Source organism: Elephas maximus, chromosome 8, assembly GCF_024166365.1.
Source record: "Elephas maximus indicus isolate mEleMax1 chromosome 8, mEleMax1 primary haplotype, whole genome shotgun sequence".
Classification (NCBI taxonomy): domain Eukaryota; kingdom Metazoa; phylum Chordata; class Mammalia; order Proboscidea; family Elephantidae; genus Elephas; species Elephas maximus.
The window spans coordinates 18,525,337-18,551,409 of record NC_064826.1 but is presented as its reverse complement, the minus strand read 5'-3'; the positions used below and the strand labels follow the sequence as shown (position 1 = coordinate 18,551,409).

The window sequence follows — 26,073 nt, the reverse complement described above, 5'->3', positions numbered from 1 at the left end:
CCCACTTGGTCATGGTGAATTATTGTTTTGATATGTTGTTGAATTCTATTGGCTAGAATTTTGTTGAGGATTTTTGCATCTACATTCATGAGGGATATAGGTCTATAGTTGTCTTTTCTTGTGGAGTCTTTACCTGGTTTTGGTATCAGGGATACGGTGGTTTCGTAGAATGAGTTTGGTAGTATTCCATCATTTTCTATGCTCTGAAATACCTTTAGTAGTAGTGGTGTTAACTCTTCTCTGAAGGTTTGGTAGAGCTCTGCAGTGAAGCCATCTGGACCAGGGTTTTTTTTTGTTGGGAGTTTTTTGATTACCTTTTCAATCTCTTCTTTTGTTATGGGTTTATTTAGTTGTTCTACCTCTGTTTGTGTTAGTTTAGGTAGGTTTAGGTAGTGTGTTTCTAGGAATTCACCCATTTCTTCTAGGTTTTCAAATTTGAGTATAGGTTTTCATAGTAATCTGATATGATTCTTTTAATTTCAGTTGGGTCTGTTGTAATATCGCCCATCTCATTTCTTATTCGGGCTATTTTCTTCCTCTCCTGTTTTTCTTTTGTCCGTTTGGCCAGTGGTTTATCAATTTTGTTGATTTTTTTCAAAAAACCAGCTTTTGGCCTTGTTAATTTTTTCAGTTGTTTTTGTTTTCTATTTGATTTAGTTCAGCTCTAATTTTTGTTTGTTTTCATCTGGTGCCTGTGGGTTTCTTTTGTTGCTCTCTTTCTATTTGTTCAAGTTGTAGGGATAATTCTTTGACTTTGGCCCTTTCTTCTTTTTGGATGTGTGCATTTATTGATATAAATTGGCCTCTGAGCACCACTTTTGCTGAGTCCTAAAGGTTCTGATAGGAAGTGTTTTCATTCTCATTGGATTCTCTGAATTTCTTTATGCCATCCTTAATGTCTTCTATAATCCAGTCTTTTTTGAGCAGGGTATTATTCAGTTTCCAAGTGTTTGATTTCTTTTCCCTGCTTTTCCTGTTATTGATTTCTACTTTTATGGCCTTATGGTCAGAGAAGATGCTTTGCAATATTTCAGTGTTTTGGATTCTGCTAAGGCTTGCTTCATGACCTAATATGTGGTCTATTCTAGAGAATGTTCCATGTGCACTAGAAAAGAAAGTATACTTGGTTGCTGTTGGGTGGAGTGTTCTGTATATGTCTACGAGGTCAAGTTGGTTGATTGTGGCATTTAGGTCTTCCGTGTCTTTATTGAGCTTCTTTCTGGATGCCCTGTCCTTCACCAAAAGTGTTGAAGTCTCCTACTATTATTGTGGAGCTGTCTATCTCACTTTTCAATGCTGATAGAGTTTGTTTTATGTATCTTGCAGCCCTGTCATTGGGTGCATAAATATTTAATATGGTTATATCTTTTTGGTATATTGTCCCTTTAATCATTATATAGTGTCCTTCCTTATCCTTTCTGATGGATTTAACTTTAAAGTCTATTTTGTCAGAAATTAATATTGCCACTCCTGCTCTTTTTTGATTGTTGTTTGCTTGATATATTTTTTTCCATCCTTTGAGTTTTAGTTTGTTTGTGTGTCTAAGTCTAAGGTGTGTCTCTTGCAGGCAGCATATAGATGGATCTTGTTTTTTAATCCATTCTGCCACTGTCTCTTTATTGGTGCATTTAGTCCATTTACATTCAGGGTAATTATGGATAGGTATGAATTTAGTGCTGTCATTTTAATGTCTTTTTTTGTGTGTGTTGTTGGCAGTTTCTTTTTCCCACTTGATTTTATGTGCTGAGTAGATTATCCTTATATATTGTCCTTTCCTCATATTTGTTGTCGTTGATTTTGTTTCTCCTGAGTCTTGTATTTTATTTTGATGAGTAGGAGAGTTTGTCTCCTTTGTGTTTACCTTATTATTTACCCCTATTTTTCTAAATTTAAACCTAACTTTTATTTCTTTGTATTGCCATATCATCCTCTCCATATGGAAGGTGTATGATTACATTTCTTAGTCCCTCTTTATTATTTTAATGTTGTGTTCTTTTATATAATAACATTGCTGTTACCCTGTTTTGGGCTTTTTTTTATAATCTTGCTTTGTTTTTTTTTTTTTTTTGGATTTCCCTGTCTGGGTTGACTTCTGGTTGCTCTTCCCAGTGTTCTAGTCTTGGGTTGATACCTGATATTATTGATTTTCTAACAAAAAAACTCCCTTTAGCATTTCTGGTAGGTTTGGTTTTTACGAATTCCCTCAACATTTGCTTATCTGGAAATGTCTTAATTTCACCTTCATATTTAAGAGACAGTTTTGATGGGTATATGATTCTTGGCAGCCAATTTTTTTCCTTCCATTTTTTAAATATGTCATCCCTTTGCCTTCTTGCCTGCATGGTTTCTGCTGAGTAGTCCGAGCTTATTCTTATTGGCTCTCCTTTGTAGGTGACTTTTCGTTTATCCCTCGCTGCTCTTATAATTGACTCTTTATCTTTGCTTTTTTTTTTTAACACTTTAAAGAGATCTTTTGCAGCAGATTTGCCCAGTGGAATGCTTGTTTTGATTTCTTGACTGCTGCTTCCATGGGCATTGGTTGTGGATCCAAGTGAAATGAAATCCTTGACAACTTCAATCTTTTCTCCGTTTATCATAATGTTGATTATTGGTCCAGTTGTCAGGATTTTTGTTTTGTTTATGTTGAGGTGTATTCCATACAGAAGGCTATGTCTTTGATCTTCATCAGTAGGTGCTTCAAGTCCTCTTCACTTTCAGCAAGCAAGGTTGTGTCATCTGCATATTGCAGGTCATTAATGAATCTTCCTTCAATCCTGATGCTGCATTCTTCTTCATATAGTCCAGCTTCTCAGATTATTTGCTCAGCATAGAGATTTGAATAAGTATGGTGAAAGAATACAACCCTGACACACACCTTTCCTGACTTTAAACCATTCAGCATCCCCTTGTTCTATTTGAACGACTACCTTTTGCTCTGTATACAGGTTCCTCATGAGTACGATTAAGTGTTCTGGAATTCCCATTCTTCACAGTGTTATCCATAATTGTTAGGATACACACAGTCAAATGGCTTTCTGTAGTAAATAAAACACAGGTAACCATCTTTCTGGTATTCTCTGGTTTCAAACAGGATTCATCTGACATCAGCCATGATATCCCCAGTTCCAAGTCCTTTTCTCAATCGGGCTTGAATTTCTGGAGGTTCCCTGTTGGTGTACTGCTGCAACTGCTTTTGAATGATCTTCAGCAAAATTTTACTTGTGTGTGATATTAATGGTATTGTTTGATAGTTTCCACATTCTGTTGGATCTCCTTTCTTTGGAATGGGTACAAATATGGGCTTTTCCAGTCAGTTGGCCAGGTAGGTATCTTCCAGATTTCTTGGCATAGATGAGTGAGCACCTCCAGCACTGCATCTGCTTGTTGAAACATCTCTATTGGTATTCTGTCAATTCCTGGAGCCTTGTTTTTTGCCAGTGCCTTCAGTGCAGCTTGGACTTCTGCCTTTGGTACCATTGATTCTTGATCATATGCTACCTCCTGAAATGGTTGAAGGTCGACCAGTTCTTTTTGGTGCAGTGACTCTGTGTGTCCTTTCCACTTGCTTTTGATGCATTCCACATCGTTTAGTATTTTCCCCGTAGAATCCTTCAATATTGCAACTGGAGGCTTAAATTTTTTCATCAGTTTTTTCAGCTTGAGAAATGCTAAGCGTGTTCTTCTCTTTTGGTTTTCTATCTCCAGGTCTTTGCACATTTCGTTATAATACAGATAAAAGAATTAAGGACCTGAGAGAATATGTGTTGCGTTTAAGATTACCTAGCCAGTTAGTGGCCAAACTCTAAGGTTTTATGATTCCTAGTTGAAGGTGACGTCTTCTAGATCCATCTTACCACATCACTCAGTAAAAGGGCAGGGGTTTTAGGAAGATTAAGAAAAACATTCCAGAGTTAAATCTTGCTAACCTTTTAAATACTCTGTTCCACTCACTTTTCTTTACATCAGAATTAAAGAGGTTGCCTCTGAGTATGCAAAACTCTCAATTTAAAATCGAGAGGACTTATTGATATGATGAATGTCCTGAGCAGCCATTAACAGAAAAAATGTGAAATGCTGTCTGTTTTGGCTAGGTGCTGGTATTTATATTTTTATATAAATTTTATATTACTAAGAACAGTGATTTGAAAAACATTGCTAAGCGGGTTTAGGGTTTGAGCATATTTGCTTGAGAATGCTGACTTAAATGACCAATAAATTATCTTTCCATGATAAATTTTTATGCTTTGCCCCAGACATTTGATCGGTAGTATATACAGGGAGCCCTGGTGGCACAGTGGTTGAGACCTACAGTTGCTAACCAACAGGTCGGTAGTTGGGGCAGTTCTGTATCCTGTAGGGTTGCTATAAGTTGGAATTGATTTAACGACAATGGGTTTGGTTTAGTTTTTGTATATAGACTACAAAGGAAAGACTATTAGTAATTAAATTCTTTTATTAGGATTATAAAGATTTATAGTTAAACACATGGGCAACTGGAAAATGGGACGCAGTGTTTTTTCCAAGCCCCAAGCCTCTTTTTTTGCATGTTTTTAAGTGCACCGTATCTACATATAAACCAAACAAAAACCTTTGCTCTAGAGGCTATTCTGACTTGTAGCAACCCCATAGGACAGAGTAGAACTGCCCCATAGGGTCTCCAAGGAGGAGCTAGTAGCTTCGAATGGCTGACCTTTTGGTTAGCACCTGAGCTTTTAACCACTGAGCCACCAGGGCTCCAGTCTATATATAAGAGACTTAAAATGTTATTCATTTTTACTACCTTCGGTTTTTCATTAGCATTGGTTGGAATGAAAATGTACTTTTAAAAATTAAATTAACTTGCGTGAAAATGGGAAACCATTTTGGTCCTCAGCCTGTCTCCCTTCTCAGTGCTTAACAGTTCTCAGTTATTACTTGCATTTTAAATATGTTTTAGGATGGCAGATATCTAATTTAATAATGGAAAACCCTGTGGAACACAGTTCCACTCTGAAACCCATGAGGCCACTGGCTTTTATTATACCTATAATTATTTCTGTATCTGTATTAAGCTTATTATAAGTTCATTCTGATATCTCTGACTCAGTTCACTACCACAGTGTTCATTCTATCCTTCCTCCCTTGCTTGTATGTAACTCCTCATTCCCAAAGTGAGAAGCTTGGCTACCATCATCTACCATCCATTTACTTAGTTGTTCAACCTCAGCGTACATGTAAAGTGTTTCAGAATTAACTCATATCCCTATGAAAGATAACTTTACCGAATAGTCTTTAAACACAGTTCTGTTTGTCTGTTTAACCTTATAGTTTTAAGTGCCATCTTCCAAAGGTACTTATATTAGCTTATTTCTCTCCATAGTTCTACTTTTGATGCTATGCTTAAAGGTTCTTCTCGATCTGAAGATTGACTATATACATATAATTATGCACATATGTAATATATTGTATGTAAACATGTATAACAACCATAAACATGCATAACATGTACTCATATAACATAAATGTAATTATATTAATAAGTAATGTATAGTGTATAATATATATGTAGTATTTTATTTATTTCACGTACTTTATTCATTTATTTTTACCTTAAACTTTTTTTAAATAGTATTTTTTTTTTTTTTGGTGAAAAGTGTACACAGCAAAACATATTCCCATTTAACCATTTCTACACATGTTGTTAAGTGACATGGTTATATTCTTTTTTTTTTTTTTTTTCCTATTATTACACAGGGTTTGTTTGTTTTTGCAAAAGTAGAATAACTGTAACAAACACTGTGGCTTATGTGGTCAGCACCCCGTCCATATTTTCTAGGATCTCAGTATCTTTTTTTTTCTTTTTTTAATTTTATTTTGTTGTTGTTGAGAGTATGTACAGCAAAAACATACACCAGTTGAACTGGTTTTTACATGTACAGTGCACTGACATTGATTATGTTCTTCGAGTTGTGAAAACATCCTCACCCTCTTTTTCTGAGTTGTTCCTTCCCCATAAATACGTCTATAGTTTGTTTGGCAGTGTGAAGTAGAACTCTATTCTTTTTTTTTTTTTTTAAGTTGCCTTAAGAAAACTCTTGATTTTTCTCCACTGTTTGAAATGCCACCTTTATGGTATTTTAAAGTCTTACGTATACTAGAGGCTTTCTGTGCTGCTTGTTTTGTTTCATTTTCTATTCTTGTTCAAGTTCTAAACGTGATGTAACATAATGATAATTTAAATATATGATGGATTATTCTTTTTGCCTATTTGTGCTTACTTTAAAGTTCATTGCTACAATTTTCTTTATTTTAGAAACATTTTAGTGGATAAACCAAATGACCAATCTTCAAGGTGGTCTTCAGAGAGCAACTATCCTCCCCAGGTAAGATTACGTGTAGCCCTTAGATACCATTTAGAAGTCAAAATTCAAAGAGCTGCTTAATCAATATGAGTGTCTGTCATTTCTGGATATCATTTATCTGAAATCTATTAAAAGTTTATTCAGTCTTTGAGATTATGAGGCACATTTTTATTTCCTTAATTTAAATTTGAAAGAATTTTTATTTCATAGGCTAGTGCATTATGGGATTTGATGAACCACAGGTTTTTTACTTTAGCATAGAGGAACATTTAAAATATGATTTGTATTTTTTATGAATTACTAATAATACAGAAGTAAATTTCTTAATATCCTTTGAGGAAATGTTAACTAAGAACTGGTTAGGATACTGTTACTATTCTTGTCTGAGCAGAGACCTCTACAGCACTTACATGTAAGTCATTCTGTAAACGTTTAAGGAAATGTGAGTAGACTGAACTTTTGCTCAGTCACTCAGTGACTGTTTTTTAGGGGAAAATAAACAATAAAAGTATTGTTATTCTACTGAAATAGTATACTAGATGGTTTCAGGACCATGATCTAGTAGTACCCTAAAGGTTCCCTTCAGAAGCGAATGCAAGTCCTATCTGGAGATGATTGATTACTTTAATCTGTGGGCCTCAGGAAATCTCTACATGTAATTATTCAAGGAAAATGAGCAGTACCCAATCAAAGCTAACCAAGCACACCGGGAAACAAGAACCATAAGTAAGAATTAGCAGAAAAAAGTAGATAATAAAAACCTGCAGAAATTTCAGCTAATGGAATTAAAAGAACTAAAAGATAGTGGTGTTAAAACAACTGCGTATCATGTTTAAAGAAATAAAAGGTATCTGTGATGAATAGCAAACTATAAAAAATGACCTAGCAGGTTTTTTAAAGAACCAAATAGAACTTCTAGAAATGAAATATTAATAACCAAAATTAATTTGACCATACCTCCCACTAAACCAAAACCAAACCCATTGCTGTTGAGTCAGTTCCAACTCATAGCAATCCTATATCGACCCTACAGGACAGATAGAAAAGCTAGATGAAATGGAAACAAAAGACTATTTTTGAAGGTAGTAAAGGAAGATGGAGCCAAGATTCTGGAGAATATGGAAACTCAGAGGGGAGCAACTTTGGGGCCACTTTTCTACTGGATATCTGTTGATTCCTAAAGAGGGGCTAAGAGATTAAGAAGCTGAGCAGCTCCTCTGACAAACTCTTGGGGCCAGGGTGATAAAGATCGGAAGCCAGAGTCTGGGGTGTGGTGGGGCTGATGACTCCCCAACTTAAGGTTAGGACCCTGAAGGTCTGTGTCTGAGGGGTGAGGGTGAACCAGAAATAGCCTGGTCCCCCCAGAAGCTGCAGCCCAGTTTGATGTTATCTTAGTCCTTGAAATTGAATGAAAATAATCCAGAATTGTTAGTGTCCCTAGCAGTCTGCCTGAAACAGATACACTTCTCTGGAGGAAGTTAACATCCTAGACATCTAGTTATTTTTAGTTTTTTGTATTTGGTGTATACCTAAAATAGCAGGTTTTCCAGATAATGGAGTTTTATTTATTATTTTTATTGTAGTTTAGGTGAAAGTCTGCAGAACAAATTAGTTTCTCGTTAAACAATTAATACATGAGTTGTTTTGTGACATTGGTTGCCAGTCCCAGGATGTGTCAGCACTCTCCCCTTCTCGACCTCAGTTCCAGCATTCATCCAGTTTTCCTGTCCCTTCCTGTCTTCTTGTCTTTGCTTTTGGGCTAGTCTCATATACATGGTTAAACTATGTGTGTTATTATTTGTTTTATAGGCCTGTCTAATCTTTGGCTAAAGGGTGAACTTCAATATTGAGTTAAAAAGAGTGTCCAGGGGTGTAATTGAGTTTTAGCTATAGGTTTTAAAATGTGTTCTTCTATGTTAACGGAAAATGAGAGATGAAAATTTGTATTGAAAATTTTGTCAGAGAGCTGAAAACTATTAAAAAGAACTACCTGAAAACCATAAAAAGAACCATTTGAAAACTATAAACCATTACTAAAAAATTGAAGAGGACCTAAATAAATGGAAAGACATTTCGTGTTCATGGATTAGAAGGCTTAATATTGGTAAGATGTTGATACTACCCAAAACAGTCTGAAAGTTCAGTTCAATCCCCATCAAAATTTCAGCAGCCTTCTTTGCAGAAGTGGAAAAGCCAGTCCTTGAATTTGCATGGAACAGCAGGGGGCCCTGACTAGCCAAAGGAATCTTGAAAAAGAAGAATAAAGTAAGAGGACTCAAACTTCCTGATTTCAAAACATAAAGCTACAATAATCAAAACAGCCTGGTAGTGGTATAATGGTGGATGTGTAGGCCAATGGAATAGAATTGAGAGTCCAGAAATAAACCCATGCATCTATAGTCAGTTGATTTTCAACAAGGGTGCTGAGTCCATCCAATTGGGAAAGAAGAGTTTCTTTAATAAATGGTACCGGAAAAACTGGATTTCCACCTGCGAAAGAATGGAACTGGATCCATACCTCATACCACATACAAAAACAAATTCAGAATGGACCAGGGACCTACATATGAGAACAAAAACCATAAAACTCTTAGAGGAAAACATAGGATAATGCCTTGGAACCTAGTTTTTAATAATGGTTTCTTAGATATGTCTGACATGAAACAAATGAGTGGCAAAAGACAAAATAGATAAATGGGATCTCAAAAATTTTAAACTTTTGTTCATCAAAGAGCTTTATCAACAAAATGAAGAGACATCCTACAGATAGGGAGAAAATTTTGTGAAACCATGGATCTGATAAGGGTTTCACATCCAGACTATACAAAGAATTCCTACAACTTAACAACAACAACAAAAAAAACAAACAACCCAATCAGAAAATGGTCAAAGGACTTGAATAGACATTTTCCCAAAGAGGATATACAAATGACTAATAAGAGCATGAAAAGATGTCAGTAATCATTAGGGAGATGCAAATCAGAACCACAGTGAGAAAACACCTTACCCCCACTAGAACAGTGATCATAAAAAACAAAAACAAAATGGAAAACAACAGATATAACTTTTTAATAACAAAAACCCTGCTTGGTTATTAATAAAATTACACATATATGAATGAATGCTCTTTTATTAGATTTAGGGCTATAGGATGTAGTGTGATAGATGGTGTATAGCAGATTGCATAAGGGCCCATTTTAACTAGTTACAACACTGTACTTAACCAGTTGTCAGGAAAAGCTGACATCTAAACCTAAATATTAAAGGATAACTTAAGAGCAAGAAGGAGTCCCTGGGTGTTACAAATGGTTAAGTGCTTGCTTGACTGGCAGGTTGGCGGTTTGAACCCATCTAGAGGCACCTAGGAAGACAGGCCTGGCAATCTGCTTCCAAAAGGTCATAGCCTCAGAAACCTAGGAGCAGTTCTACTCTGCACACATCGGGTTACCATGAGTCAGAATCACCTGAGGGCAGCTAACAACAACAGTAACAAAGAGTGAGAGGAAAGAGGACAAAGAGGATATGAGGAACTATGAGTTAATGAAATGGACTATTCCCTCATCTACCTATATAATCTGTTCTTTTCTATTATACAGCCGTATTCTTAAGAAACTTTGAATGACAAAAAATCACATTACAACACCTATTAGTTTGTTGGTAGTAAAAGGGACTCATGACTAACCAACCAAACCAAACCTGCTGCCGAGGAGTTGATTCCAATTCATAGCGACCCTTCAGGACAGGGTAGAACTGCCCCATAGGGTTTCCAGGGAGCAGCTGGTAGATTCAAACAACCAACCTTTTGGTTCGCAGCTGAGCGCTTAACTACTGTGCCACCAGAGCTCAGGACTAATGACTAGAGAATATCAATCTCAGTTTTCCTGTGTCAATTTTTATAATGAAGAAATTTAAATAGTGTATAAACAGTGTATAAACCTAAAACAGGCGCTGTGTAGTGGTTAAAGCTTTCGCTTTGGGTTAGTGACTCAGTAGGAATGCTTTTAGCTCCAAAATAACGGAAAATCCTACTACAGTGGCTTAAACAAATAGGTGAATTTTTTTTGTTGTTATTGTCCAACCTCTCTGTCCCTCCTCCCTATGTTCCCCAAAAAGAAAATTGGAGGTGGGCAGCTGCTGGTGAAAATGTAGTGGCTTATAGATGGCTGTTATCTCTGAGATTCTCTTGACTTTTTCTTCATTGTTGCAGCTATAACTTTTCATATAGGAAAGAGACGGGGGCAGAGGTGGCATCTATATTGAGGAATAGCATTCTGGATTATGTGGTAATTCTGTGTTTAACTTTATGAGGAGCTGTCAAACTTTTCCACCACGGTGATGTATGAGGGTTCCAATTTCTCCATATCCTTGTCTACATTTGTTACTTTCTTTTTGTTTTTTTAATTTTAGCCATTCTACTGGATGTAAAATGGTATGTCATTGTGGTTTGCTTTGCATTTCCTTAATGACTGATGATACTGAGCATCTTTTCATGTTCTTGTTGGCCACTTGTATATCTTTTTGAGAGATGTCTATTCAGATCCTTTTCCCATTTTTTAATTGGGTTCTTTGTCGTTTTGTTGTTGTATTGTGCGAGTTCTTTCTACTAGGCTATTATCAGATATATTATTTGCAGATATTTTCTCCTACACTATATGTTGTCTAACAGTTTCTTAATTATGTTCTTTGAAGCTCAAAAGTTTTTAGTTTTGACAAAGTCCAATTTAACTATTTCTTTTGTTGCTTGTGCTTTTAGTGTCGTATCAAAGAACCCATTGCCAAGTCCAAGTTGATGAAGGTTTATACCTATGTTTTCTTATAAAAGTTTTATAGTTTTAGCTCTTGCATTTAGGTCTTTGACCTGTTTTGACTTAATTTTTGTATATGGTGTGAGGTAGGACTGCCAGCTTCATTCTAATCACCTGTTATTGTAACACATGAAGGCACTCAGACAAAACATTTTTCTGAATAGGTTTTCTTTCCATTTATTCAACCAGTTTCCTCCTTAATTTTTATAATTGAAAACAGTCTGTATAATGTGAAGTATATTCCCTAATTAACTAATCCTATTATATCTAGTGTATGATAGGAAAACTTAAGCTACAGTAGAAGGATCTGTGGTAGGTCTGCATTTTCTAACTTGTAAAGTTGTCAAAGGTGATTAGGAAATCTCTAAGTTGTTTCTAGCTCTAAAATGTTATCACTGATGTCAAACATTGATTTCACTATTGAAATGTAGTCCATGGGGAATGTGTAATTGTTACTTTTGCATTCAAATCTTGTTATATTTGCTTATTCATAATCTGGTTATATCTTTTACTGAGTATTGTTTCTTGATTGGAAATGATCTCACTAGCTTTTTCCCTTATTTACAATGTTTAGGATGGTGTATTTTCCCAGAACCTATTGGAGTAAAAAATGGTAGCCTAAGACTGTTGCTTACTATTCTTTAGCGTAAAACAAAAACAAAAAAACCTACCAGCACAGGATGGGCAGACTGGATCTTATACATTCTTCTGTTAAGTATTAGAAGTTTCAATTCTTAAGGTATTTTAAGTAAATTTTTTTTAAAGAGGATAATATAATTTGTTGTTTTGTTTTGTTTTTGTTTTTTAGTATTTGATTCTGAAGCTTGAAAGGCCTGCTATAGTCCAGAATATCACATTTGGAAAATATGAGAAAACTCATGTCTGCAATTTGAAGAAATTTAAAGTCTTTGGTGGAATGAATGAAGAAAATATGACAGAACTGTTGTCTAGGTGAGTTATGATTATAAACCAGCTGTAGTCTTAATCTCTTTGAACCTAGCTCTACATTGGTTTCCTCTGCCTCAAGGTATTCCTTTAACATTTCTTATAGTGTGGGTCTTCTGGTGATAAATTCTTTCAGCCTTTAAATTTCTGAAAATGTATTTCACCTTCTGGTTAATATATTGTTAAGTAAGAAAGAATCAGTTTTTTCCTACTTATTTTTTAGCCTTATTTTGAACTGTGAATGACTTCAGAAGTACTTTCAGCCTTAAAGAAAATAAATATGCTCCATCAAAAAAATGAAAATTGATTGCCTGAAATCAGAAGTAATATTCTGGCATTTACTTTAACTTGGTGGCAAAAAAGAGGAGGGTTCTATAAATGAAAAATATGTGACTGCACCTAGCAAACACAGTGCTTGCCACTTGGAAGGAACTCAGTAAATGTGAGTTTTAAAAACTTAAACCACCAAGAATGAAGGTGTTAAATTGCACACCTCTCTCCACCTGATAATGACTAGCCAGTGCAATGGACAAATGAAACTGTGGATGTTTAGAGTATATTTTTGACATGGTGTGTGCCACTTATACATTACTTCCTATAAGTAAATATTACTTCTGAACTACATTTAAGTCATGAAAATATTTCAGGACATAAGGTAACCTGAAGTTACGACATCTCTATGAAGACTTGCTTCCATCCTAGTCGTTTAGGTAGAGAGGTGATTTATTTTTTATATTTAAGAGTTATTTAAAGCAACGAAGTAAAGTTGTCAATGAAAGTTTGTTGGGCTATAAAAGGAACATTGGCATCTCAATCAGAATTGAATAATTCTTTGAAAAATTGTAATATTTAACTCAGTAAGTATCAGATATAAGTGTGTATTGTTTTTCAATTTCGTGCTTGAAATTTTGTATCATATTCAGTTATACATTTAAGGGCAATAGGTTCTATCGTACATTTCCGTACTGTGTAGTGTATATTGAACATTTTATACTGAACATTTACTATCATCCCTAATATAAATAAGAGAATTCAGCTATAATACAGTTGATTTGAATGTACAACTTCTGACCTATATTCCTATGTTTTAAATACTCATTTATATATTGTTTTAGTCATTTATTTTGAACATTGGTCTAAACTTAAAATCTGAGTATGACATTAATGTATGTTTCAGTGTATTTACTGTATTATGGAGTCAGATTTGCTAACCTTATTATTATTATTTTTTCCTCACAGTGGCTTAAAGAATGATTATAACAAAGAAACGTTCACCTTGAAGCATAAAATTGATGAACAGATGTTCCCTTGTCGATTCATTAAAATAGGTAAGGGGTATAGCATGCTGGAATAGAAACAAATTCTTCATAGCAGCAGTCAGTAAACTTGCTCGTAGACCAGATCCTGCAGGCTGCCTATTCTGTTTTTTGTTTTTTTTGGTAGTGAAATACACACAGGAATACACAAAATATTTCATCAGATCCTGCATGTACACTTCCGTGACATTGATGACATTATTTAAGTTGTGCAACCGTTTTCCCTCTGTTTCCAAATCATCCCACCACCGTTAACATACATTCAGTGGGCTCTAAGAATAAGCCCATTCTTCCCCTCTCCCTCCTGTCCCTGAACAACCGCTAATTACTTTTGTTTCTATGTATTTGCTTATTTCATATAAGTGATATCATACAGCTTTTGTCCTTCTGTGACTGACTTATTTTGCTCAGCATAATGTCCTCTAGGTTCATCCATGTTGTGATGTGCATCAGGACCACATTTTTCTTGATGGCTAAGTAATAATCCATTGTATGTGTGTATGGTGTTTTGCTTATTCATTCCTCAGTTGATGGGCATTTGGGTTATTTCCACCTCTTAGCTATTGTGAATAGTGCTGCAATGATCATTGGTGTATCTATATCTGTTCTCATCACTGCTTTCAGGTCTTTTTGGGTAGTTATCTAGAAGTGTAACTGCTGGGTCATAATGGTAGTTCTATGTGGCTGCCTGTTTTTATAAATAAAATTTTATAGGAACATAGCCACACCCACTTATTTACATACTGTCTATATCTGTTTTAGTAAAGTCGAGTATGTAGTTACAACAGAGACTGCATGACCCACAAAGCCCGATATACTTACTCTTTGGCCTGTTACAGAAAAGTTTGTTGAGTACTCTGCTTTATAAAACTATTACTAAATGACAACTACTTCAACCTTTTCCAAATATTTCTCATTTGAAAGCTCTTAGAAGATTTTATGAGTTATAGTGATTTGATTGCCATTGTTGTTTTATGGAAAGTTTATCAGTTCTAAAGCTGTAACATTCAAAAACAAATACTGATAAATTCCTTAAGGCAGTGTATTTCAAGCTTTTTTTTATTGTGACACACAGTAAAATAACAAACATTTTACATCACAACAGTGTGTACACACACCATGCACACACACACACACACAAACCTACCTGTAACAAAATTTTATGAAACAGTACCTCCCCTGACTACATGGGGTGTTCATTGTTATCTTTTATTCTGTTTTTTCTGCTTCATTTCTTAGTTAAATGCTGGTCAAGCCCCACTAATATGTTGCAAATCACTGTTTGAAAAATACTATCTGCAGGCACGTATTAATTTAGCAAATATTTTAGCTTAAGAAGTATTTGTGATGTCGCCTCAAAACTAGTTTTTTGGGGGTTATTTTGTTTTACTGTAGTATTTATTATTTAGAAGGTAGGAAAGTTGAGGAATTGAGTCTTTTAATTTTCATTTATATTGCATACCTTTGAAAATATTATGTTAAAATCAGGATTAAAGTGAATTAGATCCCTCAAAGAATAATAAAGGCCATAATCATATATTTTTATTTGGAAGAACAGTTTCTCCTTTGGAACAAGCAGTATTCTCTATAGTCATTGTTTGCCCACCTACTGTGAACTAGCCTGTTCATTTCATTGAGCCAAATAGTTCTGTTGGGCCAAAGGAATATCTGAAGTGTTAGTGAAGACTACTTATAGAGGAAAAACTATTTTCTTGAGTAGTTACGCAGTCCAGTGTTTTCTTTTGTAACTGTAATGCCTGTTGTTATAATGAATAATTGTGAATAAAAATCTGTGTCCTGGTTCCTTGTGAGATTTTATAAATAAGCAGGTGCTTTGATCAGTTTTACTGTTGGTTATACCGTTGTAGTAGTGAGTAAATCTTTCCTCAATATTTAGACTACCTTTAGTTTCTAAAGGCCTCTGCATAACTTTAACAATTCCATGATGTTATATTTCAAATATGTAAACAATGAAAACACCTTACATTTTCGTGTAATAAATTTAGATTGTACAGTGTCCGTAAGGATTTATTCAAATTTTGTTTCCTAAAGGAAGGAAAAGGTAAACGTCTTAGTGATTCTATAGTTCTTACTCTTCTAGTAATTGGAAGAAATATGAATAAAACTCTATTTGGGGAAGTTGCATAGTTTCTTTGAAAATTTATGAGACAAGAACAGTGATCTTTTATGGACCAGTTAGACATTCAGCTGCCTGAAGACAGGAAATTAGACCTCTCTCCAGCCCTTCTCATGGTTTATTTCTCTCAGCCTTTTAATTATAGGGCATATCGATGTCCTTTACTTGTCCCTAAATTTTATGGTATTTAGGCAAAATATTAATTTGAGCTTTCCAAATAATTGTAGACACTTATTAATCCATTTGATGTTAAGGATACTTCATTTTTAGGGAACTTCACATTTCTCACTTTTCTGTTAACAGATGTTAATACGGGTCTGCAATGTATTTGCTTTCCGACCCTTTTTCAACATTCGCATGAGAAGTTTTCTTTGAAATAATGTAAAGAAAATGTGAAACTAAATTCTGTATATTGCTAATACTGCTTTGTTTTTAGGTTAGTATTTTTGGTTTAGCACCATAATTTTCTAAAAGGAATCGTTCTGATAAAAGGACTTTGGTCTTAGTTTCTGTGATGTCTAGCTCTTTTTGGTGATAGTTTAACATAGATATTTGTTTCCCTGGTTAGAATACAATTGTAGAATTCTTAAAAGGAAAAATGGGTTTGACTACTTCACGTTTACGTTCTGCAGTGCTGTGTTTGAAAGATGCTGTGTTGAAAATATTATCCTCCACATAGTTTTTAAAATCTAGTCATCTGTCAGTTATCCACAGTAATAGAGGGGAGCAGGAGCATGGCAGATAATTCCCAATCCTGCACTGCCATCTAAGCATAGTCATTTTTGTACATATAGCTTATTTGTTAAATTTTGCTTAAACCAAATTAAAGTAAATTTTACCACAAATGGTTAACAGGGAGAATAAGCCCACATTTTCACTGTGTGGCAGGGATTAGAGTTTTTTTTTTAAATAGTATTTTATTGTGTTTTCATTGAAAGTTTATACAGCAAATTAGATTGCCATTTTAACAAGTTGTTCAGAGACATTGGTTTCACTTTTCACAGTGTATTAACATTCTTATTAATTCCCTCTGGATGTTTCAGTTCCAGTTGTCTGGTTTCCCTGTCTCCTTACCCTTTCATCTTTGCTTTAGAGTAGTTGTTGACCATGTGGTCTCATATAGATGGTTTTTTTTAAAGGTGTACAGTATTCACTGAAAACCAAAAAAAGAAAGAAGCCCATTGCTGTCAAGTCGATTTCGATTCATAGCAACTTTCTAGGACAGAGTAGAACTGCCCCATAGGGTTTCCAAGGAGCAGCTGATGGACTTGAACTGCCAACCTTTTGGTTAGCAGTCATAGCTCTTAACCACTGCACCACCAGGGCTCCAGACTCACTGGTAATATTCTTTACTCTATGAGGCTGTCTATTACTTAGCTAAAAGGTGACTCGGGGTAGTTTTGGTTCAAGGTTTTTGGAGTGTCTCAAGATGATAGTCTTGGGGAGTCCTCTAGTCCCAGCTGGTCTAGTAAGTCTGGATTTTTTAAGAATTTGGGTTCTGTTCTACATTTTTCTCCCCTTCTAGCAGGTTCTATCTATTGTGGCCCTGATCAGAATGGCTGTTAGTGATAGCTGGGCACCATCTACTTCTGGTCTCAGGGTAGAGGAGGCCTTGGCTCATGCAGACTAGTTTCTTTACTGAATCTTTGGTTTCTTTCTTCCTTTTTTGGTCCAGACTAGGGGAGACTGGTAGTCGTATCTTAGATGGCCACTCACAAGCTTTTAAGACCCCAGATATTACTCACCAAACTAGGATGTAGAGCATAAACTTTGTGAACTGTATTATGCCAATTGACTGAGTTATTCCCCAAGACTATGGTCCTCAGCCTTCAAACCCAGAAAAACAATCCCGTGAAGTGTTTGGTTATATCTAAGAAGCATCTGTAACTGTGCCCCCATGCGCTTTATTATATATATGAACATACATGCAGATACACATAGGTATATACATATAGCTACATGTATATGGGCACACATATATGCACACATATACATACCTGTACATATACATGTGTACATACATACGTAACCACATATGTGTGTGTGTGTGTATATATATATATATTTTGGTTGTTGCCGTTGTTGGAAAATTATTTAGGGGTTAGGTTTTAAAATAAGTATTTTTGTACTTACTATTTTATTCATAAAGCCCTTGTTTACATACCTTCTTATGTGTAGATTTTTAGGTACTGTAGAAAAAGTATGCAAAGATAAAATTTAAATCATATTATTTTACCAATCATTACTTAGAACTTACATTCAGGCCAGCTTAGTAGTTCCATTATCTTTTTATAGTTTTTGATAGTTTTGTGAGTGCTTTCTCGCGTGGTATCTCATTTGTGCATCATAGTGGCAGATAAAACCTTTTTTTTTAGTTGCGGAAACTGAGGGTAGGAGTCTAGTGACTTCTTCCAGGCTGCATAACTAGTAAGGGATGAATCAGGGACATAGCAGTTGATATATGCATAACACATTTGGATATGTACTTGTATTGTTTTAGAGTAATAATAACAAGCACTGTTTATAAAGCACCTGCTGTCTGGCACTAAGCTAGGCATTTAAAAATATATATTATCTTGTTAAATGCCTGTAACATTCTGTGAGATAGGCATTATTACACTCACGTTACAGATTAGGACACTGCACATTAGAGGTGAAATGATTTGCCCAATATCATGCAGGCAGGAAAACTTAGAGACAGGATGCAAACAGAAGTCTGTCTACTTCCAGAAGTTGAGTTCTTTTACTGTGTGACATGCGTAAGTATTGTTTCCTCAGCTAGTTTGTGAAATCTTAGGGACAGAGACCCCTGTCTTCTGCTTCTTCAGTGAATAGAAGGTAAATTTTATTGATTTATTTTTATCATCTATTGAGATAATCAAATGCAGATGGGTTTTCTTTTTAATTTAGTTAAGGTGGCAAATTACGTTAATGTATTTCCTATTATCAAACTGTCCTTCCCTTCCTGGGATGAACTCTGGTCACAGTGAAAACCTGATAGTTTTTTTTTTTTTTTTTGGACAACACTTTTTTCAGAATTCTGAGTATGTATACATAGCTAGATTGACCTTAAATCTTTTTTGTTCTAGTTTTCAGGGTTATCCACTTTGATAAGTAACTGAACTTTCAGTTCTCTTTCTGTGCTCTGATAGAGTTTAAATTTTATAGCAATTATGTCTTTCACAAAGGTTTGGTAAAGTCCTGGCTATTTGTTTTTTTCGCGGGGGGAGGATATGTGATCTCTTCGAACTTATCTTACAGTGTTGTTGTAGCTGTGGAAACATTATGGTGGCATGGGTCACATGTTTCTTTTTGCTGCTGAAGCTTCAGCACCTAACACAGTGTGAGGCATATAGAAAGTGCTCGGAAAACGTGTTGAGTGGATTGTAACTGGCTTGAATAGTGATTTTATTTTGCTAAAGTTTTATTTGGACTGTGTATGTTAATTTCTTTTCTTCTTCCTTTTTTCCCCTCTCTCCTCAAAGTTCCGCTCTTGTCCTGGGGACCCAGCTTTAACTTTAGCATCTGGTATGTTGAACTTAGTGGCATAGATGATCCTGATGTAGTACAACCCTGTCTCAACTGGTATAGCAAGGTAGGACTGCATTTTAAAATCTGGATTTTACGTTTCTAATGCCTATAAAGGGAGAATTATATCAATGTCTTGTCTTCACTGAGAATAATTAAAGATATTGAAAATAGTAATAATATTTTAACCATAAGGCAACTAATATTTATTAAGCATTTAGAGTCTGCCAGCTTCTAAGCAATCTTTATAACTCGTTTAATTGTTACCACATTATGAGATGGGTATAATTATTATCCCTATTTTACAGTTGAGGAAATGGAGCACAGAGAGTTTATTTTGCCCAAGGTCATACAGTTATAAAATGCTGAAGCTATTAAGAACTGAGGCAGTCTGGCTCCAGAGTCTCCCGTTGTATTATTGTGACTGTCTCATCATAAATTTTATTTTTAACATATATTGATATAAATACGTTGAACATAGTTTTTAGTGGGGTAGTTTTGGTTCTAAATTGCTTTTATAATACATTCCTCCACTTGGTGTGTGTGTAGGAATATTTATTTTTCCCTGTAAAGATGTAGGCTTTGAAATAGACATTTTCTATAAATATCATGATCTTATGTTTATAGGAAGTATAAAATGATATTTAACAATTTTATTTATACGTCATTTTATACAGTAGATACAGCCTGAAAAATGTGAGTTTAAATTGTTGAGAAGTAGTTTTTGGGGTGGTTTTGAAAACTTTCTTGGTGTGCCTCTTTTTTGTTTATGATATATATTTGTTTGATTCTTGCTTTTGATTTTATTTATGTTTTTGTTTTGGGAAGCCCTTCCTTGTCAAGGAGGTAATAAAGCTTTTAGTTCAGTCACTACATCCTGATTTATTTGCAAATAGGGTGAACTGATATACTCATAGGAGACTGGGAACCAATGTAACTTTTCTGAGGTTCTTTTCTGAAGCTCTCTTCTGATCAGCTTAATGAAGGAACTGTATGTTTGATTCATTTAATTTTGGCATTTGACTATATTTAATTTACAGTAATTAGATGTGACTTAATATTTTCGGTTTCATTTATTTCTTGTTTTTCATGTAATACTCTAAGTTCTTTCAAGGTAGAGATGATACCTTCAAACTTTGAAGATCACCTTTATAGTGTTACACACATATTAGATGCTTAATATGTGCTTAAAATCTAACTTCTACTGGTCCTTTAAACAAATTAATGATTAAACTTGTCTAGTACGGCACTGGGTTTAGGCTTTTTTTTTTTGTTGTTAGTACTTTAATAAAATATCCCCTCTAGTTTATGAGATCTGTGTATGTGTATGCTTTCGTTAATATACTCACAGTAATTTCTTGATATTGTGGGAAGTTGCAAGTCTCACCTCTGTTCCCCAACATTGTGGAGAGATTATCTTTGGGAATTTGTTCATCCCTTTCACCTTTCAGCTTCCCTGTATTTATTAAAAGCCAACCAAACCCATTGCCATTGAGTAGATTCTGACTCATAGCAACCCTGTAGGACAGAGTAGAACTGCCCCATAGGGTTTCCAAGGAGCAGCTGGTAGATTCAAACTGCCAACCTTTTGGTTAGCAGCCAAGCTCTTAACTGCTGCAGCACCAGGGCTCTCTGTATTTATTATGGACCTCTAGAATTAGATGAAGTCTTTGCCCTCTTTGACTGTCGTTCTTTTTTTGAAGCATTAAAATTCAATTATTGCATAACTCCTTTCCTACTATGTATCCATAGCTATGCCAAATCTTTATTTAGAGGCTAGGGCAAGAAACTATAAAGTTAGGTTGGGTAGAGAATCATTCTTTGATTACTTTATGAGGTAAAATCTTGGGTAACTATAATGCTTAAGGAATAAGTGCTTTGGTAGCATTTTATTGGTCAAAAATACAGCTAATGTTAACTCAGTTTGTGTTTTAAGTCTTATAAATCTTCCTAAAAGATATTACTTTATTTTCTTGTTTTATTAAAGGGTGATGCTAGTAAATCATTATTTGCTGTTTGATTACCATGTAGTGCTTCTGTGCTCATCTGTTTTGTTAATTCTTATTTTACAGTGGTATTCTTAGAAAATTTGAGTTAATCCCAGGCATATTCTCTTGGTATATATACTTTAGGTGAAAGTTTACAGGGAAAATTAGTTTCCCATTCAATAGTTCGTACATAAAGTATTTCATGACCTTGGTTTCATTCCCCACACTGTGTCTGCACCCTCCCCATTTGTGCCTTCTTTCCCCATTTTCCTTCACCCTGATTATCGACCCCTTCCTACTTTCTCATCTTATAATTGATTGTTCTAAGGAGTTATGTTCCTCTCAGGTGTTGTTGTTTATCTTATGCACTTGTGTATTGTTTGTCTGGGAGGTGATCTTTGGGAATGGCTTCATTTCCTGGTCAGAAAGGTGTCTTAGGGCCGTAGTCTCTGGGATTCCTCCGGTCACTGTCAGACCAGCAAGCCCAGTCTTTTCTTTGTGAGTTTGATTTTTTTTTTAAACAATTTTTTCTGCTCTGTCCAGGACCCTTTGTTGTAATCTCAGTCAGAGCAGTTAATAGTGGTAACCAGGCACCAACTAGTTCTTCTGGTCCTGGGGTAGTGTAGGCTATGATTCATTAGTCCTTTGGACCTGCTCCCTTGAGTCTTTGGTCTCCTTCACGTTCCCTCTCTGTGGGTGGGAAGAGACCCGTAGTTGTATCCTGGCTGCTTGCAAGCTTTTAACACCCCAGATACTACTCACCAAAGTAGGGTGCAGAGCATTGACTTTATATACTATGTTGTGCCAGTTGACGTAGATGTCCCTTGAGCGTATGGTCCTTTGTCTTCTAGCCTAGGAGCTTCATCCTGCGAGGTCTTTGATTATGTCTAAGAGGTTTCCCTGACTTTACCCCTTTGTGTTTTCTCTATGAGCCGAACCTACAATCATATGTGTAGAGATATCTGCCACTAAACCTATAGCTGCTGGTGGGTGTGTTCCCTTACATCCTACACTTCTTGATGATTCTGTCTACCTGTTTGTCCGTTTGTAAATTATTGTTCGTTGTTACTATTGCTGCAGGATTGTCTAAGCTTAGTTGCTGTTTATTCTTATGTTCCACTCTGAGTCCTCTCTTGTCTTCGTATGTTGTACTGACTTCCCCCATATAATGTATTGCCTTTCCCTTCACCACTATTAACTTATGTCTCCTATCTAATTGGTGATTTTTCCTCCCTCTCCCTCTTATCCCTGGTAACCATCAAAAAATGTTTTTTTTTTTTCTTTTTTTTCTGTGTGTAATCCTTTTGTTGTTACTTTATAGTAGTGGTCTCATACAATATTTGTCGTTTTGTGATTGGCTTATTTCACTCAGCATAATGTCCTCCAAATTCATCCATGTTGTGAGATGTTTTGCAGATTCGTGATCCTTCTTTATTGTTGCATAATTTCCATTGTGTGTATGTACCACAGTTTGTCAATCCAGTCATCCATTGATGGACACTTACGTTGTTTCCATCTTCTAGCTATTGTGAATAATGCTGCAGTGAACATGGGTGTGCATATTTTTATTCATGTCATGGCTCTTAATTCTTTAGGGTATATACCTAGGAGTGGGATTGCTAGATCATATGGTATTTCTATTTCTAGCTTTTTGAAGAAGCACCATACCATTTTCCAAAGTGGTTGTATACCATTTTACATTCCTACTAGCAGTGTATAAGAGTTTCAATCTCCCCACAACCCCACCAACATTTGTTATTTTCTGTTATTTTGATTAGTGCCGGTAATGCATGGGTGAGATGGTATCTCTGTGGTTTTGCTTTACAACTCTGTAATAGCTAATGATTACGAGCACTTCTTCATATGTATGTTAGCCACTTGAATGTCTTCTTTGATGAGGTGTGTGTTCATATCCTTTGCCCATTTTTTAATTGGATCGTTTGCCATTTTATTATTGAGATGTTGAAGTTTTCTATAAATTTTAGAGATTAGTCCCTTATGAGATATGTTGTAGCTACAAATTTTTTCCCAGTTTCTTTTTACTCTTTTGATGAAGTCTTTTGACGAACAAAAGTGTTCAGGAACTCTCAGTTATCTAATGTAAACTTCTGGTGTTTGTGCATTGTTAGTTATGGTTTGTATTGAATTTATGCTGTGTATTAGGGCCTCTGGAGCCCTGGTGACACAGTGGTTAAGAGCTCAGACTCCTAACCAAAAGGTCAGCAGTTCAAATCCACCAGCCACTCCTCGGAAACCCCGTGGGGCAATTCTGCTCTGTCCTATAAGGGTTGCTATGAGTCGGGATCAATGGCAGCAGGTTTTGGATTAGGAGCCCTAGCGTTGTCCCTATTTTATTCTTCCACGATCTTCATCATTTTAGGTTTTATGTTTTAGGTCTTTGATCCATTTTGAGTTAGTTCTTGTATATGCTGTGAAATATGGGTTGTTTCATTTTTAATGGATGAACAGCAAGTTTTGCTAGCACCATTTGTTAAAAAGACTATCTTTTCCTCATTTTATGAACTTTGGTCCTTTGTCAAAGATCAGCTGACCATCCCCATATACCCATTGCCACAGAGTTGATTCTGACTCTTTGCAAGCCTGTTGGTGGATGGATTTATATCTGGGTTTTCGATTCTGTTTCATTGGTCTATGTGTCTGTTGCTATACTGGGCTGTTGTGACTACCATGGCTGTATAGTATGTTCTTAGATCAGGCAATGTGAGGCCTCCTACTTTGTTCTTCTGCAATAATGCTTTATCATCTGGGGCGTTCTTCCTTTGCATATAAACTTGATGATTAGTTTTTCCACCTCAGTAAAGAATGTTGCTGAAATTTGGATTGGGATTGCATTATATCTGTAGATCGCTTTGGGTAGTATTGCGATTTTCAGAATATCGAGTCTTCCTATCCATAAGCATGGTATGTTTTTCATTCATGTAGGCCTCTTTTGGTTTCTTGCAGTAGTGCTTTGTAGTTTTCTTTGTATAGGTCTTTTATGTCCCTGGCTAAATTTATTCCTAAGTATTTTGTCTTACGCGGGCCTATTGTATATGTTATTTTCATGATTTCCTTTTTTAAGTACTCTCTGTTGTTGTATAGGAATCCAACTGATTTTTGTATGTCTACTTTGCTGAGTCCTTCTATTAGTTACAGTAGCTTTCTTGTGGAATCCTTGGGATTTTCTATGTATAGGATCATATCATCTGCAAATAGAGATAGTTTTACTTCTTCCTTACCAACTTGTATTTTCTTTATTTCCTTTTCTTGCCTTATTGCTCTAGTTAGGACTTCTGGTACAATGTTAAATAAGAGTAGTGATAAAGGGCATCCTTGTCTGGTTCCCATTCTCAAGGGGAATTCTTGCAGTCTCTCTCCATTGCGAATAATGTTGGCTGTTGGTTTCATATAAATGCCCTTTATTATGCTGAGGAATTTTCCTTCTATTTTGCTGAGAGTGTTTATCATGAATGAGTGCTGGACTTTATTAAATACCTTTTTTGCATCAATTGAGATGATCATGTGATTCTTATTTTTTATGTGGTAGATTACATTGATTGGTTTTCTAATGTTAAACCGTCCCACTTGGTCATGATGTATTATTTTTTTGATATGCTATTGAATTCTATTGGCTAGAATTTTGTTGAGAATTTTTGTGTCTGTGTTCATGAGGGATAAAAAAAAAAAAAATATTGGCTTGTAATTTTCTTTTTTTGTGTAGTCTTTGCCTGGTTTTGGTTTCAGTATTGCACTGGCTTCATAGAAAGAATTTAGGAGTACTGCTTCCTCTTCTATGCTCTGAAATAATTTGAGTAGTAGTGATGTGAGCTTTTCTCTGAGTGTTTGGTAGAATTCTCCCTTGAAGCTGTCTAGGCCAGGGGTTTTTTTTTTTTTTTGGTTAGGAGTTTTTTTTTTTACCTCTGCAATCTCTTTTGTTACAGTTCTGTTCAGATTTTCTATCTCAGTTTGTGTTAGTTTACGTTGGTAGTGTGTTTCTAGAAATTTGTCCATTTTCTCTAGGTTTCCAAATTTGTTGAAGTACAGTTTTTCATAGTACTCTGTTATGATCCTTTTTATTTCATTTGATTCCCAGACATTTTTGTTGTTGTTGTTAATGTTTTTTAAATCTTTATATGAGCTTGTAGTTTTGGCATTCATTCCTTTAGTGGAGAAATTAGTTAATTGAGCTTCCCACTTTTTGGATTCTAGTTAGTTGAGATGTTTATTTTATAGCTATTTCTTAGATGTGGTAGCCCAGGCTTAGAAAAAAATTATGAATTTTCAATAGTCTCTTTCTGAAGACTTTTAGGTCATAAAACCTGTTCGTGAATTTGAAATACAAAAATATTTGAAATATTTGTCATTTAAATAATATCTTATTTCTCAGAACCAAGAACAAAAAGTATAATCTATTTTGTTTGACAGTTTCTATGCTTTCAGTGCTAGCTTTGTAATCTGGTTAGTAGATGCCATGGGAGCTATAATTTTTACAGTCTTAAGCAGGCTTTACAAAGAGCTACTTTGCTTTCCAAAGTTCAGGCTCTGGAATTAGATGTGGTTTCCTGTCTTTCTGCTACATACTTTGTGACCTTGTGCATGTTATTACAATTGGCTAAGCTTCCGTTATTAGAAATAATTTAGAAATAATAATGATATCTGACAAATAGTGTGTGTTTGGCACATAGTACATGCTCAGATTAGATTAGTTACTGCTTTTGTTACTATTTCACACGTTAACAACTAAGCAAATCTCTTCTCTTCATTCTTTCTCCTGTGTTCTAGTAGTACCGTGAACAGGAAGCCATTCGCCTTTGCCTAAAACACTTTCGACAGCACAATTATACAGAGGCCTTTGAATCACTGCAGAAGAAAACCAAGATTGCCCTGGAACATCCCATGTTAACAGATCTGCACGACAAACTGGTTTTGAAGGGTGATTTTGATGCTTGTGAAGAATTGATTGAAAAAGCTGTAAATGGTATGTTATCAACATGTAAACTTATGTTGATTATT

The 26,073-nt window shown here is 35.3% G+C and overlaps 1 protein-coding gene across 5 annotated transcripts in view; it reads left to right on the top strand.

Moving 5' to 3' along the window:
• Positions 1–26,073, top strand: part of MKLN1 (muskelin 1) — a 363,210-nt gene that overhangs the window by 230,879 nt on the left and 106,258 nt on the right. For 3 of the 5 annotated variants that reach the window (XM_049893182.1, XM_049893181.1, XM_049893184.1), the window contains 5 exons: positions 6,293–6,362; positions 11,955–12,097; positions 13,331–13,419; positions 19,030–19,139; positions 25,846–26,038. In XM_049893182.1, coding sequence (XP_049749139.1) covers positions 6,293–6,362; positions 11,955–12,097; positions 13,331–13,419; positions 19,030–19,139; positions 25,846–26,038 — 605 coding nt within the window. Of the gene's footprint in view, positions 1–6,292; positions 6,363–11,954; positions 12,098–13,329; positions 13,420–19,029; positions 19,140–25,845; positions 26,039–26,073 lie in introns of those variants that run through there. The other 2 variants (XM_049893185.1, XM_049893186.1) reach the window with 2 other exon arrangements.